We start from the raw sequence: 18,761 nt of genomic DNA on the forward strand, positions 1-18,761 counted from the left end.
CATTTGGAGGAAAATAAACCAGTTGTTCACCCTTGCTCTTTCTCATTGACTTATTAGCAAATTTTATTAACTACTGTTAACAGTCTGTATCACTACACATAGCTCCCTCATTTATGAAATATCAGAACAGTCAGAATTATCCACTGTGGGTCTCCAATTCCCAATTTAATGCCCATAAACTGGCTATCCAGTTAGCGCAATATAAAACACACAAAACACAACTGTTGGGTGAAAAATTCTGTCCAACTTAATTAACATTCTAATATTATATCTGTGAATGCAGCACTTAAAGGGATACTGTCAAGCACAGTAGCTAGGACACAAAATGTGACCTCTGCCACAAAATTATTTGGAGCTCATGCGATAAAGACTGTGGAAGTTACTATTCTGTTTCTCTAAATTCATCACAAATCCTAAAGAATGGCAATTCTTTGGGAGAGATCCAAAATAACGCAGTTTCCCTCTGCTTACTCATGAGTGGCTGTTGCTTGACATTATTCTCTGAGCTGACTGCACTGCTGATACTGGCATTCACACGGAAAAGCACAACATTGGGGGAAAAGGTTTTATTTTTAAACACCATAGACTTGGAAATAAACATGGAAAAATGAAAGAAACTTTGACAGTGTCCTTTTAAAAGTCTACCAGGACTCAAGGAGACTTAGGAAAAACAGATCCAATTGCTGCTTAAAACTGGCCATCATTTCTGAAAGTACTATGGTCACAGATTAGTCTTAACCAATAATGTTAGCAACTAAAGGGTAAGAGTTACAACAAACAGGAACCATGAGATTGCTGGCACAGCTGACATCAACAAACACGATGCGGAAACAGACTAAATGGTATCACAGTACCCCACATCATAAGACAAATTCATATATTTGTAACATATATCTATCATATAAAAACATTCAGTAACATTTAGGGGCTGATTTCTGTCCCCTCCAGGTGTAAAATATTAAATAAACATTGTGATAGTTGGTTTGGCATTTTTTCAAATATCTACAGTACACATTTCTTTCTTGCCAAGGTTAAAAAAAAAAATTGTATTCAAGGACTTAATTCAATCCAAGCTGAATTTTTCAGTATTTCCACCTTTGTTTGCTTGCCGTCATCATTATTATCCACGGGGCCAGGCTGTCACAAGACAGAGAGAGTTTTCAAATCCTTTACAGTCTTTTATCAATGCTCTGATCTGTAAGTGGGGAAAGTGTCTGTTCGATGAAGCTTCAGGGGGCTTGAAACATCTTCACCAAATCAGATGTAAGAGAAAGAAGCATAGTTACTGTACACAGCACTTTATTCTAGAACTAGCTAAAGAATGAGACATGCATTAGACTCACTTTAGTCACTTAAGGGAAAGACTGTCACTGTGCAGTCTGCCGCACTGCCTTAGGAGCTAACCAAGAAGGGAATGTAGAGAGTCACATGTCCCTTCTGGGCTCCTTCCTTATTCCAGGGGGAAGCAATCTGATACTGGTCTGTATACACACACACACACACACACATATATATACACAGGTAGAAGACTGCTTCTCCTGCCATGCTGATTCAGCTCTACTACCTGATTTGCTGCAGGAAGGAGTCAAGGCTCCACCCACTCCACCCTCCTGTGCAGAAGGGACAAGAGTGGTTCCATAGAGGCTGCTCTCCCTTCCTTGCTGCGACCCACAAAGTGTTTAGCCCATTCAGGACACACAGGGGCTCCTATATCGCCTCACTCTCCTGTGAGAGTGTATAGGAGAAGCAGTCATTTTGCCCTAAATTAAATAAAAATGTAAACAGGGCCAAATTGAGCTGCATGTACTCATGCAGAGTGGTGCCTTACTTCAAAGGCCATCCCAGTACGATCCATGGGACCACTCCCTAGAGATGGTCAGGAAATGACAATTTCAACATTAGCAAATCAGTTTCCATTCTGAATCGGAACAGAAAGTCATAACAGCGAAACATTTCATAAACCAATAGCATACCCAAAGTTTTGAGTCAACGTTTCAAAACAAGATCAGGCCATTTTGTTTCAAAATGTCAATTCAAAATGAAAATGTTCATATATTTTGGAAAATTTAAAAAAAAATTGGAAATTGAATTTTTTTGCTTTCAAGAACTTTCCCTCAGAAAATGTAGTTTCATAGCAATTTTACAAATATCAACCTTCTCCACTTCTAACTTAGTAAAATACTACTCGAAGTGTGTAAGGGTATTGCAATAGGGCCCATGCTTAGCATCAAGTTTATTTTATACTGAGTGTTTCCTTTTCTCTTGGTAACTTGGTGCATTCTAAGATTTTGGTAAACTCAACTGATTACATACGTTAAAGGTACTGTGTGAAAAGCAGTTCTAAATGCCGAGTGACACAATAATCCTATTGGGTGTTTACCAATTGGAACACTATTCTATGTATGACTTATTTCTGGAAGTCCCAGGGCTTATCAGAGAATTTAGATCCATTAGCCAGTCTGAGCTGTGGATTTTTTCAAGGATCCTTCTATTTAGTTTATCTAATCTAAGCAATTTTTCAAGTATAAAAATAACAGTTTGTACCAATATTGTCTCCCTACTCATCTTACGTCGAAAACATTGGTGCGAAAGCCCCTTATTAAAGTAATAATTTATCATAAACCACAGTAAGAAAAAGCTGCTGATTGTGGGGCAATGTTGCAAATAAATGTTTTTCTTGTTGTGTCAAAGGCTCATCGGCAGGTCATCTTCATAAGCCCTAATTTATGGAGCAAATTCAAACTGGCATTTAAGCAAAGTATTGCTTTTACTCTTCATCCCTTTTTCAAAACATATGCTGCTTTTATATTTTGTCTGCGCCCCCTAGTGTTCAGATAGTCTTCAAAGACAGTAGGGAAAAATCTGCTTAGCTTTGTTTATGAGTTGGTGATAAATGAGGCAGGAGAATGAGAATGGTACACAGGCTATGGCTTGGCAGAACTGGATTTTTTTTTAATAAATTCAACAGATAATATTAATGTTATATTATACCTTTTTTATTTTTATCAATTTAAATTTTCACACTTGCGGGAAGTCATAGGGGGTCAGACAATTATTTCATGACAGTAGATTTGGAGATTCAAAAAGTGAATGTTTTATAACTATTAAAACACAAATTGTCATCATCATAAGTCAAAATATACAAAATAAATATCCTTATATCAAACTCTAAAGTTCTGAAGCAGCATTTTTCTTACTTCTGTAAATTTCAGTCATCCTAGATGGAAAACTTTTTTGCCAGTTTGTGCGTGTACAAATTGTCTGTGAAACTGATGTTTTACAGATTCTTACCAATAACAATCTCTTCCTGTCAAGCCTATCTGTATCTCAGTGTTGCCACTCTTGTGATTTTTATCACAAGTCTTGCAATATATGGTAAACCCAGTTCCTGGAGTCATTTGAATGTGAGAATCTCAGCTTTCATTTAAAAAAAAAATTGTACACCTCATTATTGCAGAGAAAAAAAACTTGAAAACATGAACCCTAAAGGCTCAAAACTAGGTAGCAAATTAAAAGAACCCCACATTTTACCCCCCCCCAAATCCCCATCATTTATGCCAGTTTCATGATTTTTTAGTTTTAACTTGACATTTGAACACTTGGGGTTGGCAAGTGATATCTGCACTTTGATATCAGAACTGCAGTGTGTGGCCTTACCAGCCCCTACACAGTTCTGCAAAACACACATTTACAACATTTTGTTTTGTTTTTCAGTCATTTAGCTCGAAGTCTGTCCACATGCTCCCTACTTCATGGGACTCAATTGTAGTCGGGTGCAGTAAGGCCTTGACTTCTCCAACTATTTCTTTTACTGGGACAAATTGTTGCCAGCATCCCCATTGGTAAACTTTACAAGGTTGCCAGTAGCCTGCCCTTGTGCATCACCATGCATGGGCGCCTGACACAACTGCTGTCCCTGAGCTCTCTGAGTGGCATGAATGTTCCCTACTGGTGCTCTCTGCAGTGCAAGTCACCCCAAGATTAGCCTGACTTTCAACACACCAAACAATTCATGCTGCAGCCTTCTCAGGGTTAGTGCAGCAGGTGTTTTCTTCCTGCAAGTCAGTGAGCTCAGGGAAACATTTTATCTCTGTGGTGCGGGTCAGTGGTGTCTCCTCTTGGGACAATACAACTCTACCCTACTAAGGGTTGTGCCTGGATGATAGAGTCTAGGCCTCTCTCCATTGCCTCTCCAGTACTGACATCTAGCAAAGCTATTTCAATCCCTCTTCATTAACTAAAGGAAACAAAGGAATTGTCCAAGTTTTATTCCAAAGTGCTCTAGAGAGAAAATCAGGCCAGAGGGGTTGTGACAGTTTTTGGTTCCTGACATCCAATAATCCACGATTGCCTTGTTTCTGTTAAATATTCGGTTAATCCAGTCTGTTTTCAGAATTCCTCTGCTGATGACTCAGAACAGATCCCCAGTCCTCAGTTACTGAACATCATCAATACAGTACCAACCCCAAAACAGCCCATCAGCTTCATTCCAGCAGATTTAAAATAATAAACTTCACAATGTGAAAATGTAGATAGGAAAAGGTTTCAATTTTAAATTAAGACTATGTGCACAACTAGAAGGTACTGATTTAGGGCCTGATCCTGAGAGGTGCTGAGCACCCACAATTCCGACTGGAGTCAATAGTAACAAACAAGACAGCCCAGACATGTGATGGAGCTTAACGGAGTTACATCATGGATGTATTTGAACCAAAGGATCTATAATATATTGGAGATGTTGCAGTAAAACCTCCTGGGATCAGCTCATAAATTGTAAGAGTGGGAATCTCAAAAATGCTCAGCATTGGTCTAACTCTGCTCCTACCGAGCTTGGGGGGAATTTTACCAGTAGAGTTAGGTCAACACTGATCATTTTTAAAGATCACATGCCGGACACTAAGGATCAGACCATGTTTTCCCTCATGTTTGTAGTGTCTACGGCACACTCACCACTCAACATTCCTACCTGATAAATTACAGCACTGACTTAGTTATCAAGATAAAGACTCTTACTAGCCACTAGATGTCCCCCAGTGATCATGATAGAGGCAATAATGGGCTGTATGGAACTGCTGAACTACTGACCCCATAGGAAAATCTAACTTTACTCAAAATTGCTCAGGCTCTTCTGAGAAATCTCACAGAATGGTCTGTGCTATCCCTTAGGCTGGCAACGGGAAGTAGATCTGAAATGTGATAGCCAGAGGAACTGCAGTTCCCCTGAGTATGAGGATGCAAGCAAGCAGTTATCCCACTGCTGAACTGGATGAATTGTTCACAGCCAGGCCACTCTACTGTGTGCTTTACTAAGCCGTACTTCCCTGTTTGTTGTTGGAGGGACTGGTGTGAGAGGGTTGGACAAGGAGAAGGGTTAGTGACTGTTAGTGGAGGGATAATACATTAGAATGGTGGATTAAAAAATCCCCCAGCAAATCATTTCAACTCATTCTGATCATTTCAAATCACTTGATCTTTCCAAACCATTTCGTTATTAGAATAATTTGAATTTGCTGTACTCAATTGACTACTCCCATGAGTAAGGCATGTTCCAGGACCGGACCATAAACATGTGCAAACTGCAATTTTTCAAAGGCTTATAACTTGCCCAAATTTGGGCAGATTTCCACAGGGACAGCAAATGATACAGCCCTGACACAAAGGCCACCTGCTGACAAATTCAAGTCCCTGCTCCAAAGCATGGGCAGTGCTAGAGAAAGAAAAGGTTGCTAGAATTTTTTGACACAGGCAAAATAATGTATTTTGCGAAGCTTTGTTCTTGGAAATGGCTAAAGCATTTTGGCTGAAGTTTTCCAAAATAATTCAGCCTTGGACAGACACGTGACATAGTAAATTTCTGCCTGAGTGGTCAAAGTGTGGCAAATTATAAGCAACTAATTACAGGATCTTATAATAGGAAAGTACTGGGCAACCATAAATAGATGGTGCTACCATCCCTGCCTATAACACAATTATTGTGTTCAAACCACTCTTTGGTCCTGTTTGTGGCAGTTCGATTCTCCCTGCACCATCTCTCCCTTACCTTGTAGGCCGTACAGCTGGCCCGTACTGTGTTGCCGTGTAATGTGCTGCCAGTAGGCACTCCGGGGCAAGGGCACTATGGTGTTGAGGGAGACGGCTCGCTCGCTCATTTTCATTTGAAGCTGTAAGAAAGGAAAGTGAGATCAGGAGGAGAGCACTGCAGCGGTGTTTCTAACACCCACCAGAGCACGTTAATTGCTAAGGCAATAGTTGCACAGAAAAACCTGCTGGAGCGTTGGGTGAGAATGACAAACACTCAGGTCCGAGACACACAGGTTTATTAATTCAAACCTTTATCTGAACCAGACACATGCCTTAGATTACAATTAGTATTAAAAGCACGAAACAATAGCGATACTGAAAAAGACAATGGCTAGTTACCTTCTCCTAGGGAGCAGGCAGGTCATGATGGACTTCTCCTGTGTCTCCATAGGAGCCCCAACTACCCCTTACAATCTACCACCTTTTGTATACATCCAAATGACATATTTCATTAGTTCTCTTCCAATCACCACTAAGTAGTATGAATATCCTGTGTTTTATGCAACTCATACAAAACACACGTATAAACTTCAATTGGGATGACTTTTACTGTCCTGGCTATTTTTGTGTTATTTCTAAATTGTTTATTATCACTGATCGTACATTGATGGCACATGATTGACCAGGCTACTTCTATCTTTTACCTGATATCAGGGACTAATTTTTCTCCAATTAGCTTTTGGCAGCACATTTTGTGTATTCATTGTCCTCCAATTTAAGCACATCCTATGGTGAAAACATCACTGTTGTCCCGTACAGCCGCAGCTGTAAGCAAGTTTACTTAATAACAGGGTCACAAAAACAACACTCATATCAAAACTAGGTTGAAGCCAGCCAAATCAGTACAAATGTCATTTAGAAATGACCCGTATGTCAATTCCCAAGAGGAGCTTCTAATGGCATAATAGCTTTCTCCCTCCGCCCCCAGCTCTTGCCAAAAGTAGTGTAGTTTTATATTTTGCACTGGTAGCAGTGACACAGGAAATTAGGGGCTAAATTCCACAAAGCAAGGCTGGGAGAGGGATGTGCAAAGGCAGCTTGAAGCTCATGTTTGTGCTTCCCTGGTCCTGGTCCAGCACTAGTTCCCCTGAAGGCTGTTCTGAGCCCCAAACGGGTGAAACTGAAAATCAGTGAAACGTGAGGAATTTCTGGCCACTCCCCCTTTGCCAGCAGCAAAACCTCTTTGCCACCAGAGAATTCTACTACAGTGGGGGTCAGCCTGCCTGCGCCAAATGTACTCACAGTCTTTTTCAGCCAGGATGTGATAAGAAAAGGAAAGTCGTTCTTATATTTTGTGCATAGGTTTTTCTTTTCATTATTCTCTGTCTCCTCTCTCATCAGCAGGGCAGCAAACATCTTGCCATGACATGCTGCACTGAGGACGACACAGGAGTTCATTGGCTCATCCACACAATAGAATAAATTCATCCCTTGGGCACCTTCATTAAGTTAGACATCTGGGCTTGTCTACACCTATACCTCCCCAAGAGGCAGTAGCTATGTCAATGGGAGAAGCCCTCCCATCAACAGTGGTGTCTACCTCGGAAGTTTGGTCAGTATAACTGTGGATTTTCCACACTCCTGAACAACACAGTTATACCAACAGATGTTTGTAGTATAGGCCAGGGCTCAGTACACAAATGATCAGATTTCCACAGTGAGGAGGGGCACAGAAATACCTAGCTAGGGAGTTGGCATGAATTGGGCCCATTCAAACTTCACTGGCCTGAGGAGAAAGACTGACAAGATCATGATGATTAAATGCAGTACATTAACCGGAAGCTTTCTAAGCAGAACGACTGAGGAGGTGTTGGGGGGGTGGGAGGGCGTGGAATGGCCAATACAGTTTTGAGCACAGAAGGCTTTCAGATGACCTAACAGAATTCATGAACAGGCAGAGGTCAGACAAAGACAAACTGTTCTCATTAGCGACAGAGTCAAGTCAGCACATCATCTAAAAGTTACAATGTGAAGAGTAAACTATGAATGCGAGCAGGGCTATGGCTACAGCATTTCATACAATGAGTTAGAACATCTGGCATGGACTAAGCTGCCAACTAAGGCCACTGAAGCAGTTTAAGACACAGACAGACAGTCATGTGAAAGAAGAACCCTGCGGCAATGCAGAGGCAGTGCTGGGATACAGCAGAAGGGACCATGCTAAATGTATCCTACCCAGGGGTACAGCTGTCTGAATCTTTCATATCCAATTCATCTTGCTTAGGGATTCATTAGGAACCTGGCCTTGGTTCACCAAGGTAAACCCAGGACACGTGTTGGGTGGATATAGCCTGAGTTACTGATGAACCCTTTCATCCCTAGCTAGGTGTAAATGGCAGGTTTGGGCTGCATTGTACCTAATTTGGGACTTCACTCAAGCCTAAGACTCAAAATGAAATAAGGTTTGCCTAATAGCTTACAAAAAGATACTGCTGAATCTTGCACAGCTCTATTCAGATAGGCCTTTCCTGGCCACTTGCTCTGCATGGCTATTACCACCAATGAACGAATACCATTAATCTGATAGTTGAGGACTTTTAGGTTATGTTGGCATAGCTGCAAGATGGCATGGTTTATAGCTTACCACGCATTCACGTCAACAGACAAACATGCAGGACTTCAAACAAGAGTTGCGGTAGTATTACTGAGCCACAGCCTACAGCTTCTGAACCATTTGCTCCCCTGAAAACAGGGAAGCTAACAAATTACTGTAATTTCAAATCATATTAGTCAACCAAATAAAGCACTTTGAGACACAATACCTTTTTTAATGACATAGGCAGTTTCTAAAAGGAGAGACATATCAAATTAAAAATGCAATAATTTTTTGGCTCTCGTCGAATTTTGTGCACTGACTGATTGCACCTGCAAGTAGGAGGTATGCAGCCATTTTGCATATGCAAACAAACAATGAATGCACAAATCAGTGAGCCACCTTTTACCACTACTCCACAGGAAAAAAAAAACGAGGCACAGACAGAGCAAGTGACGTGGCTCAGGTCAGAGAAGAAGCATGTGCAGAAAAGGAAGAAAAGCAGATCCTGTTCTTTATCCAGTAGATCATCTCTCCCACTCAGTCTGCTCCCAGCTTCAATCAAAACATTTAAAAATAATGCTATTTGTATGTGTCTCTATATTTTGTTGTGTATGAGACCAAAAGTGGAAATAGAGAGATACTGAGTAGTGGACCATTCTTGGGAGATTTTCAGCCCAGCCCAACCTGACACCTGTTCTCATAATATTTCCAGCTTAATTTTCAGGCCAAGAAGTTTTGGATGTTCAGAGCACGTTCTAAACTTTTAGATGCTTATATGAACCCCATTGAAACTTTCTCAGCTGTCCCAGCTGCTAATGTAAACAGGATCAAACCATTTCTGGTGTCTTTCAGTTAACAGGTGAACACCAAAAATCAAAGCTTATTAACCTGTAAAACTCAAAAACATGAAATAAAACTTGTACAGAAAAAGGATAACCAAGAATACTAAATATCATCCTACCATTTGATAGTCAACAACACAACATAAAGATTCTCTCCCTTGTGCAGACCTAAACTCTGTCAAACCCTTTCATCTGCAAAAACCTTAGCATATAGACACACCTTACAGCTTCCTCTGAAGGTCAGGAGACCCTATGTATTTCAGATCAGGGTAGAAAGCTGTTCCCAGAGCTTAGGGACCTTCCAGGAGGATGTCCTACCTCCTAACCATTTTCTCAGCTTGAATGTCTCCTCTGATTGCAACTGTTTCAGTACAGTGTCAGGAAAGACGTGGAATCTCAAATGGAGAAGTCCCAATCCGTTTAGGATTTAGGACTTCCTAAATGCATTCGAGCTAAAACCATCTCATGTAAAACCAAGTCTCAGGCCTCTTCCTTTACATGTAACACCCTCAGCTATATTCCCTAATTTTTTTATTTTAAAAGTAGAAATCATTGTCAATTACACTATGCTTCAAGATACAGAAATGCATGAGATCTGCGCGAAAGCTGGTAAAAATATTCTGAATTTTGACTTTTAATGCAATTTTTCATATTTTCCATTTTTAATAAATATGTTTTAATAAATATGTTTATTAAAAATGGAAAGCTACAGTCAGCTACATATTTATCCAACTTTAACTCTGTGGAACTGCCAAAGGTTCTGTCCAGAAAGTCAGATTAAGGGCTCTAAAACCCAAAGTTTAAAGAAAAAAAATTCTGGAGCATGTAAGCTCTATGGGGAAGGGACAATCCTTTTGTTCTGTGTTTATACAGAGCCTAGCACAATAGGGTAATGCTCTATGACTAGGGCTCCTAGGTGCCACAGTAATATAAATAATAATAGTTTAGTAAGCATGTGAGGTGCCAACATACATAATGGTCTAGGCCTGGATCATCCCCATTCTCTTAAAATCTCTGTTATATTGGGAGCAAAAAGCACAGTAATATATCTACGCTACATCGTGTTGTTGTGGAATATGTTCTGAAAGACATACTTCAAGCATGTTTCAACTTTTATTTTCCTTTAAAAAAATCTGTATCTAGAAATGGAGGGAAAGAATCTTTACAAAATTAGTGTATTTTATAGCAAAAAGGGTCAAAGTAAGCATACAGAAGAGGTAGAGATAAGGGCTGGCTGTCTTAGGGGAGAAGAAGTAAAGATTTGAAAGACAAAGTGGATGAGGTAATATTTTTTATTGAACCAACTTCTGTTGGTGAGAGAGACAAGCTTTCAAGTTTACACAGAGCTCTTCTTTAGGTCAGGGTTGAAGTTATTTAGTGAAACCCATTCGCCTACAACCTCCTTTCTGTCAGGTGTCGACATTGTGCTTGGGATCTAAAAGGAAAAGCAAACACAAGTCACCTAGTGATCTTTAAAACACCCACATCTAAGTTACTAATACTGAATCACTCTAAACAACACACACATCCACTTACAGTCTCTTCAATAAAGAATCAGCAGAAACTTCAGTGTTAGCATACAGTTCAGCACCATAGAAACAAACTAAGATCTATTCCAGGAAATGTAAAACTAGAACACTGTGATTTTGACAGTTCCCCAACTGCACAAAATCTTCAGCAGTCCGAATTCCATTTAAGAGTGTCTTTAAGGTAGGCTGGGTGAGAAGGGAGTTTAAGTGAGAGTACAATGTCCCTGAAGCAAGTGGAGTTAATAATGGGACATCCTTGGAGGATGGGAAATAGACTTGGGGGGAAGATGATTTGATGAGGACAGAGGCTTGAAGGAGAGCCTGCTGTGAGTTTTGACCCAAAAGGAGGGGAATGGGTCTGGAGAGATAAGGAGAAGCAATTCTATGTCCTGAACGCACAGACTGTGTCGACACAGCTCAGATTCCATGCAAACCCTGTCTAGACCATGACTGATTGGATTCCCATAATTAATTCACTGGTATCTCTGTAGCAACAGAAGGAGCCGGAATGACATGACAATTGGCCGTTTTTATTTCACATAATCATTCAGCTCTGAGAAGTGGGTTGAAAGCCGTAGGAAATGAAATGTTAATGTGCACATGAACAATGGTTACAAGTTGGCCAGGAGCAGAGAAGTGTGAATCTGTGTTGCATTAACTTGGTGAGTGAGTGATTTGGCAACTGAAAGACATCAACCCAAAACCTACCACCAGGTGGGGAGTGCTGCTTAGATATTTCCACTCATGTCATTGGTTAAAGGCTATCAGGACCCTTCCAGTCACATCCCATTCAAAAAAGATACTGCGTTCTCCCTGATGAGACACCGTCTTTGGAGAATACACTGTAGGGCTTGTGATGGCTTGCTGGTGAACCCTGCACTAACACAAAAATACTGCACGCTAATGCATCCTCTTCCATCAAGACAAACATTTATGCTCAGCCCTACCTAGGTGCACTTTTTGTGGTGGCTTCTTCATTTTCCTTATACCTTAATTATGGTGAAATCTCCTCTTAAAGGCAATGAAAGGGACTGGAATTTTTCTTACCTTCGTAACAGATGACTGCATAATGCAGTGTGGAGGCACTCTCACAAAGGCTAACATTTTACTGGCTGTTTGGATGGATGACCGTGATCATTAGCAGGGTTTTCGCTGTATACTGAGGTTCACTGGCAACCTGGATGGTGTAGTCTGTTGATAATGTTCTTCTGATGCACATACGTAACAGGAAAAGCAATTTAGAGGCACTCAGGGGTCAGTGGCATTGTACCATTTCACCATTAGAGGCGAGCCAAATGCTATTTTGTAAAACAATGCAGTATGATGGGACATTATTGAGTGGTGTTTCAGCCAACCATGGAATTCTGTGCCATATTAGTGACTCCATTCTGCATTCAGAGAGAAGCAAAAACACAGTGGTGAAAAGCAAGTTACTATTTTAGTTCATATTTCAATAAATTAATGAAACAGGCAAGATGTAATATATAGTGTATATACCTGGCTCTGCCTGAAATTTTTCTGGATGAATGTCTCCACATCTTAAAAAGAAAAGGAGTACTTGTGGCACCTTAGAGACTAACCAATTTATTTGAGCATGAGCTTTCGTGAGCTACAGCTTCATCTGATGAAGTGAGCTGTAGCTCACGAAAGCTCATGCTCAAATAAATTGGTTAGTCTCTAAGGTGCCACAAGTACTCCTTTTCTTTTTGCGAATACAGACTAACACGGCTGTTACTCTGAATCCACATCTTAAATCCTTCTCCTGAACAAGGAGAGCATCTTTGAGTCCTTCTTCAATAGGAATGCACTAGTGTGACTGAGAACAGATTGTGGTCTAATACTTTTCCAATATTATCTGTCCATTGTGAATAAAACACATGATTTCAACTGGGGTTTGCAACGTGTTTTAAATGTTTTCTGTTAAATTGCTCTTACTATGGCCCCTTGTGTCATTCTAGTGCTGCAAAAGATGTGTAAAGCTGCCCCAGCTGTGCATTTGAGAATTCCCCTGGCATAGGGGTTGTATTAGAGGCTTATGTAGAGGACAGTTACCAGAATGGAACCTAGTCCTGGGGCTTGGTTTCCCAGCAGTCCAGCCGTTTGAGGGAGTCACCTTTGCACCTTCTCTTGGATCCTACATTAAGCACAGCTCTGCCAGGATTAAAAGTTTGGGGCAGAAATAGTTGATTTAAAAACAACAACAAAAAAACCACTCCTCACCACCACCATCCCACAAATCAGTATTTCCTGTGTTCTCTCTCTCTCTCAAAAAACAAAACAAACAAAACAAACAACGACACACACACACAGAGAGAAAAAACCACCTAGGTAATTTATGTAAAACATTTGTTAATAGTGTGTGATCTGTTCACTTAGTCTGATGAGTATACATTTCAGAGATTTATCAAACACTCTAATTATAAAGTAACTCAATCTTAGTCCTGGGATTATTATATTGAAATTAGGGCTGTCAATTAATCACAGTTAATACATGTGATTAATGCAAAAATATTAACTAGATAAAAAATAGTTGCGATTAATCACAGTTTTAATTGCACTGTTAATAATAGAATACCAATTTAAATGTATTATACATATTTTGGGTGCTTCCTATATTTTCAAATATACTGATTTCAATTACAACACCGAATACAAAGTGTATAGTGCTCACTTGATATTTTTATTACAAATATTTGCACTGGAAAAAGATAAAAGAAATAGTATTTTTTAATCTCACACTTAATTGTGATTTTTTAAAATCATTTGTCAGCCCTAATTGAGATGGGCTTTTCTTTCCTGCCAGGTGAAGTAGGTTCATGTAGTCAATTCAAACTGTTTAAGACAATCATTGCTTAGTTAAGGCAGTTACCAAATCCATTGCAAAAGATATGCAAATGCTGTAAAAGAGGAAACATTTTTATTTTAACATCTTCAGATAGACAGTGATATGTTAATGCTCTTTTTAATGGGTTTACTTATGTCGTTCATTTTTTACCCTTCTGTCATCCTTTCTACTACAAGGTACTCCTCTTTTCTAGTCCCAGAGATAGAAAGTACCATTTCCAGCACTAATTTCCATTTCTAATGATCACAAGTACACATGGAAATCACCATAATTAGCAATTTGCCATCCAATAATCCAATTGGACTTGTATTATCATATGCATCAGATGTACTTTTGTCTGAAAATCCGCCCCCCAAGCATCTAGACTGCTCTTTGAACTGGCCAATAAGATCATTCTAGGCAATATTGGATTTCGGTTGCCAGAACTAGGAAGATTCATTCTCATTAAGTCTTGATATTCCATCATGAGAAGTAATGAGGTTCTTTCTTCAACTACCTGGCCTGAGATCTGGCATAAATGGCAACAGTCAGGAACTATAATTCTGTTGGTCAATTATTATGACAGCTAGATAATCTTTCATGGGTTTTGAAAAATGTGTTTGTGCTCTAAATAAATATTACTTTTCCACTGAATGGCGGTACAAAATAGAAAGGAAGAAAGCATGAAAAGGGTGGGTATAAACCAGATATGCTGTGTGCTAGCAAATAGTCAGAGGGCCAACACTGTTTCTGCTCTTTCCAAAAAGGACACATCTTTTAATTCACTCTGCTGACAAGTAAATGCAACCATCTGGTATGTATGTGTCACAGGGCTGCTTTGCACCAATGGTGCAAAGAAGCCATAAAATTGGCATATCTTATGCCACTCCCATATGAGACTTGTCACGTGTCTGGACCAAGGTCATGTGGTTACAGCATCTTATCTGAAATGATCCCTTGTCTGCTCTAATTGCAGTGAGGGCTAGCCTGATTCCTTGTCAGTCCCAGAACTAGGGAAGAATGTGGGTAACTTAATGTCACTTCTGCCAACCTTCCACCAGTCTTGTGCTAAGCACAACTCAGTCAGACTGGAGTACCTGAGCCAATGATTAGATATCGACCTTACAGATGAGTAAATAGCGGACAAAATTTTCTGTGAATATTTGAGTTCTAAAATGAATTTTAATAATCTACATATTCTACCCTTCCAGGTATACTTTCTATAAATAAAAATGAGAATTTCATGATGTAGTTGAACATGTTTTGTGGTCTGTAAAAGAGGTGAAATTCATCAAATAGATTACCTATTATGAAGTATTCTCTCAAATCTAACAAGACAACCAAAAACCTTAATCTGGACACCCCTGAACTCTAGGATGAAGGCTGGAATCTGAACCTACATTCAGAGCCATATTTGAGAGCCATCTCTGTGATGGGCTACACCAAAAACCCAAGATCTGAATTTCCGGTTGGTCTCAAGTCTGTTTCCAGAGGTAGATGGGTTGATCTTTGTATACCACTACTAAATGATACGCCTTTAAATTGAAAAGAAGAGTATGTTGTTATCGTCAGGTTAGCATTCTACGATTGACAGTGTTATTTTTAGAGGTTACAGTTGGCCCTAGTTTTAGTAAAATGGAGTTTAGATCAGTTGCAGCTGCTCCCCGCTGAAATTTATGGCAACTGTAACTCTGTGAAGTGATTGAAGTGACGATTTTACAGTGCAGTTTAGTATTTTAAGAATCAGTTGAAGTGATTCTTCAAATACCATATTGCACAATAAGACTGCCATTTACACTTCTGTAAAGTGAAGTGGTCTGAAAATGCTATTCACTTCACCAGGAAAAAGTTACCACAGACTTTAGACTGTCTTTGAAAACAGCTATGACTGAATAGACAACACATGTTACTCAGTCTCTTCCAACACTTGCGGACTGCAGCCAGTCCTTGCTTCCCATGCCAGGCTATTTGTAATCTGTTTTGTTCAGTGGTTTTGTTACATTAGTAAAATAACTGCTAATTCAGAATAAACAAAATAATTATCACCCTTTTATTCCCCCTTTGATGAAAAGCTGACATTGCTGCTTAAGACTTGAAAATAACACATTGTTTTAACTATCAGAAAGCCATCAACGCAGCTCTAAGATATATATCAGTAGAGGATACTGCATTGAAAGAAAGAACAGCATAAAACTTCATTTGCTACTGATTTTGCACCTCAGGTCAATGCTTTTCTGCCTGCACAAATGCAAAGTGTGCCCTTGAAAAGTACTACCCAAATATAACCTAATAAATTGAAGGCTGCATTGGAAATTGCTAAAATCCCAATGGCTGCACTTGGGGCAGAGTTTTTACAATTGCATTTAGGTTTGGTATGCTGTATTCTGTCGTCATGACAACACATGTGGATCTCCTATTGACATAATGACAGTGAATATATAAGGAGCCAGCTAATACCATATCAACAGAAGAATCTTGCCTTCAAGAATGACTTCTTGGTAAAAACCTCCCCATATTCCTAACCTACAAGGTGATCACAGATGCTGATTAAGAAAATGAATACAAGGCAGAAAGTCTAGGAAAGGTACTTAGGTAACAATATCTGTGAAGTGTCAATATTAGCTACAAATTAAAATACTGGTATTGACTGGAAACAAGTGAATGTTTTACCACTGGACCTTTTTAGGTGAAAAATATATATAGCAACAAATTTTGTTTTAAATAATAGCAGACTCAAGCTCCTCCAAAATGCCTTGCAAACTACAGCAATGAATTATTTATTAGCTTGGGTGCTTAATTGACGTTTAGCTCAATTATCCAATCTGCAAAATTTGGCTTGACACCTTAAGAGAACAGTAAGATTCTTTTTCCTTTCACGGTTTCTTGTATTTCCTCATTCTAGTTTGGCTGGAATTACTGTGAGAACAGCCTCTCTAGCTTTGTTTTTGTGATTCTGATTCCAAATCCTGGCCCACATTCAGAAGAATAAAAAAACCTACAAAAGACTTAAAAAAAAAAAAGAGGAAAGGAAGAGGTGGAATATTAATTCAATATATTAATCTTCAAAACAAAAATAGCGATCTTTGGATGAAATTTCAGAGGACAGTTTCCATTTTGTCTCAACCAATTAAATCCAGCCTGACTCACACCACAACATATCACTTAGACCAAGCGCTTAGAAGAACTCTGAAAAGGATTAGACATTAATATGGACAACAACAACATCCATGTTTACATTAGGAAGGATAAGTATTGATAATCCCTTATGCTTTAGGGTATAAATCAATCACTATCTATCTGGAATAAGGAGGAAATTTCCCGTAAGGTCAGGTTATCCCACAGTTCTCCATTAAGGGAATTTTATATCTTCTGAAACATCTAGTACTGGTTCGAGTGCTAGTGTGGGATTCCAGATACTAGTGTTCAGTTTCCTGTTCTGCCACAGACTTCCTATATGATCTTGGGCAAGGTAATTAGTCTTTCTGCGCCTCAGTTCCCCAGCTGTAAAATGGAGATAAAAGATACTTCCCCCTCTCTCAGAGGTGTTGTGAGGATAAATACACTCAAGACTGTGAAGTGCTCAGATGCTACAATGACAGGAGCCATATAAGTACTTTAGACAGAACACTATATGAGATAGGACAATAGCCTAGCTATACCACTGGTCTGATTCAGTACGCCCATTACTGGGTCCCCATATGCCTAATTTCTCTAGTTTTGTAAATGTTAAAAAACAGCTTTGAAGACATGATTAAAGCATTTTACAGCCCCAGGAAGCAGAGATCCTTTGAGACTCTAGACCAATATTTGTTTCTCCCTAACAAATCAAGCCGTTCAGTTTAAAACAACATATGACACTTTCTAAATTATTCTTAAAGTGTAGGCATCAATTAATAAATGGAAAACCATGAGTCAGCCACAATATTTTGGAATTAAATTGATGAGAAACACTTCCAAATAAACTACTCAAGTTGCTGATTAATAATGGGAAGCTAATGAGAATGGAAAACATGTGCCTACAGGACCGAGCCATCTTTCCCACAGCAATTTACACCCATTGATGGTTTTACAAATAAGGCAATCAAGGAATATAATACAGAAACTTCTCTACTTTCAGTTGCTTAAAAAAAGCAATCATAATTATTTACTGCTTTAGTAACCCCAAGTGCTAAATGCAGTCAGAACTGAACACATTAACACCTTAACTAGAAGAGAAGAAAATAAACTATTTAATATCTGTACATCTTAAATTAAGAACATGCTCAAGAAGGTGGTCTATGGATTATGTTACTCATTAATGCTGAGTGTTGGATGACAAGCACAACTAACAACCATACCACTGAATTTTTCACACTCTGTAATAAGCGCTCATGTTGTTCGGCTATGGCCAAAGCAGCTGAGTGAACCTTCTGATAGATCGCCTCCCCATCTCTTGTCTGAAAGATGAATAGTCCTTCCCCAGTGTCACACATCCTGCCAAAGCGAGAACAGAAATGATCCAAATGTGAGGTTTTCATTTGTTCAGGGTGATTTGTAAAGTATATTTTTGGCAGTACTGCTGTAAAAAAGAAAGTGGTATCGAAGCAAAAGGTAATAAAAACAAAAAATGATTGTTTGCAGTACAACACATGGATTTAGATACAACTTCATAAACATATATACAAACCATGAGAACAGGATATGATGATTACTCATCATTATCAACAACATACGGGCCAGATTCTCCAACTCATATTCATGGAGTAGTATTTACTTATGCACATAATTGCTTCTCAATGTAAACATTACAGAATCAAGTCCTTGGTGTATTTCATTCTCAAACTATGTATGCTTGAAAGGGTTTGATTCAGCTGTGAGACTCAGGCCCCTGTCTAGAATCTACAATCTAAATTAAATTATTGCGTATCTGTTTAGATTGATTAAAGATAATACTAGAGATAGGGAAGTGT

General features: G+C 39.2%; 1 protein-coding gene across 2 annotated transcripts in view; it reads right to left on the minus strand.

Annotated features, from left to right (window-relative positions):
* Window positions 1-38: 38 nt before the first annotated feature.
* The window catches only part of DOK5 (docking protein 5), an 87,323-nt gene continuing 68,600 nt past the window's right edge, over window positions 39-18,761 (minus strand). The window contains exons 6-8 of one of the 2 annotated variants that reach the window (XM_077832271.1): window positions 18,150-18,285; window positions 6,041-6,161; window positions 39-1,247 (exon numbers count right to left, since the gene is read on the minus strand). In XM_077832271.1, the coding sequence (XP_077688397.1) occupies window positions 1,183-1,247; window positions 6,041-6,161; window positions 18,150-18,285 (322 nt within the window). In that variant the 3' untranslated portion in view covers window positions 39-1,182. Of the gene's footprint in view, window positions 1,248-6,040; window positions 6,162-13,089; window positions 13,140-18,149; window positions 18,286-18,761 lie in introns of those variants that run through there. The other variant, XM_077832272.1, reaches the window with a different exon arrangement.

This window comes from Eretmochelys imbricata, chromosome 13 (assembly GCF_965152235.1).
Source record: "Eretmochelys imbricata isolate rEreImb1 chromosome 13, rEreImb1.hap1, whole genome shotgun sequence".
Classification (NCBI taxonomy): Eukaryota; Metazoa; Chordata; order Testudines; family Cheloniidae; genus Eretmochelys; species Eretmochelys imbricata.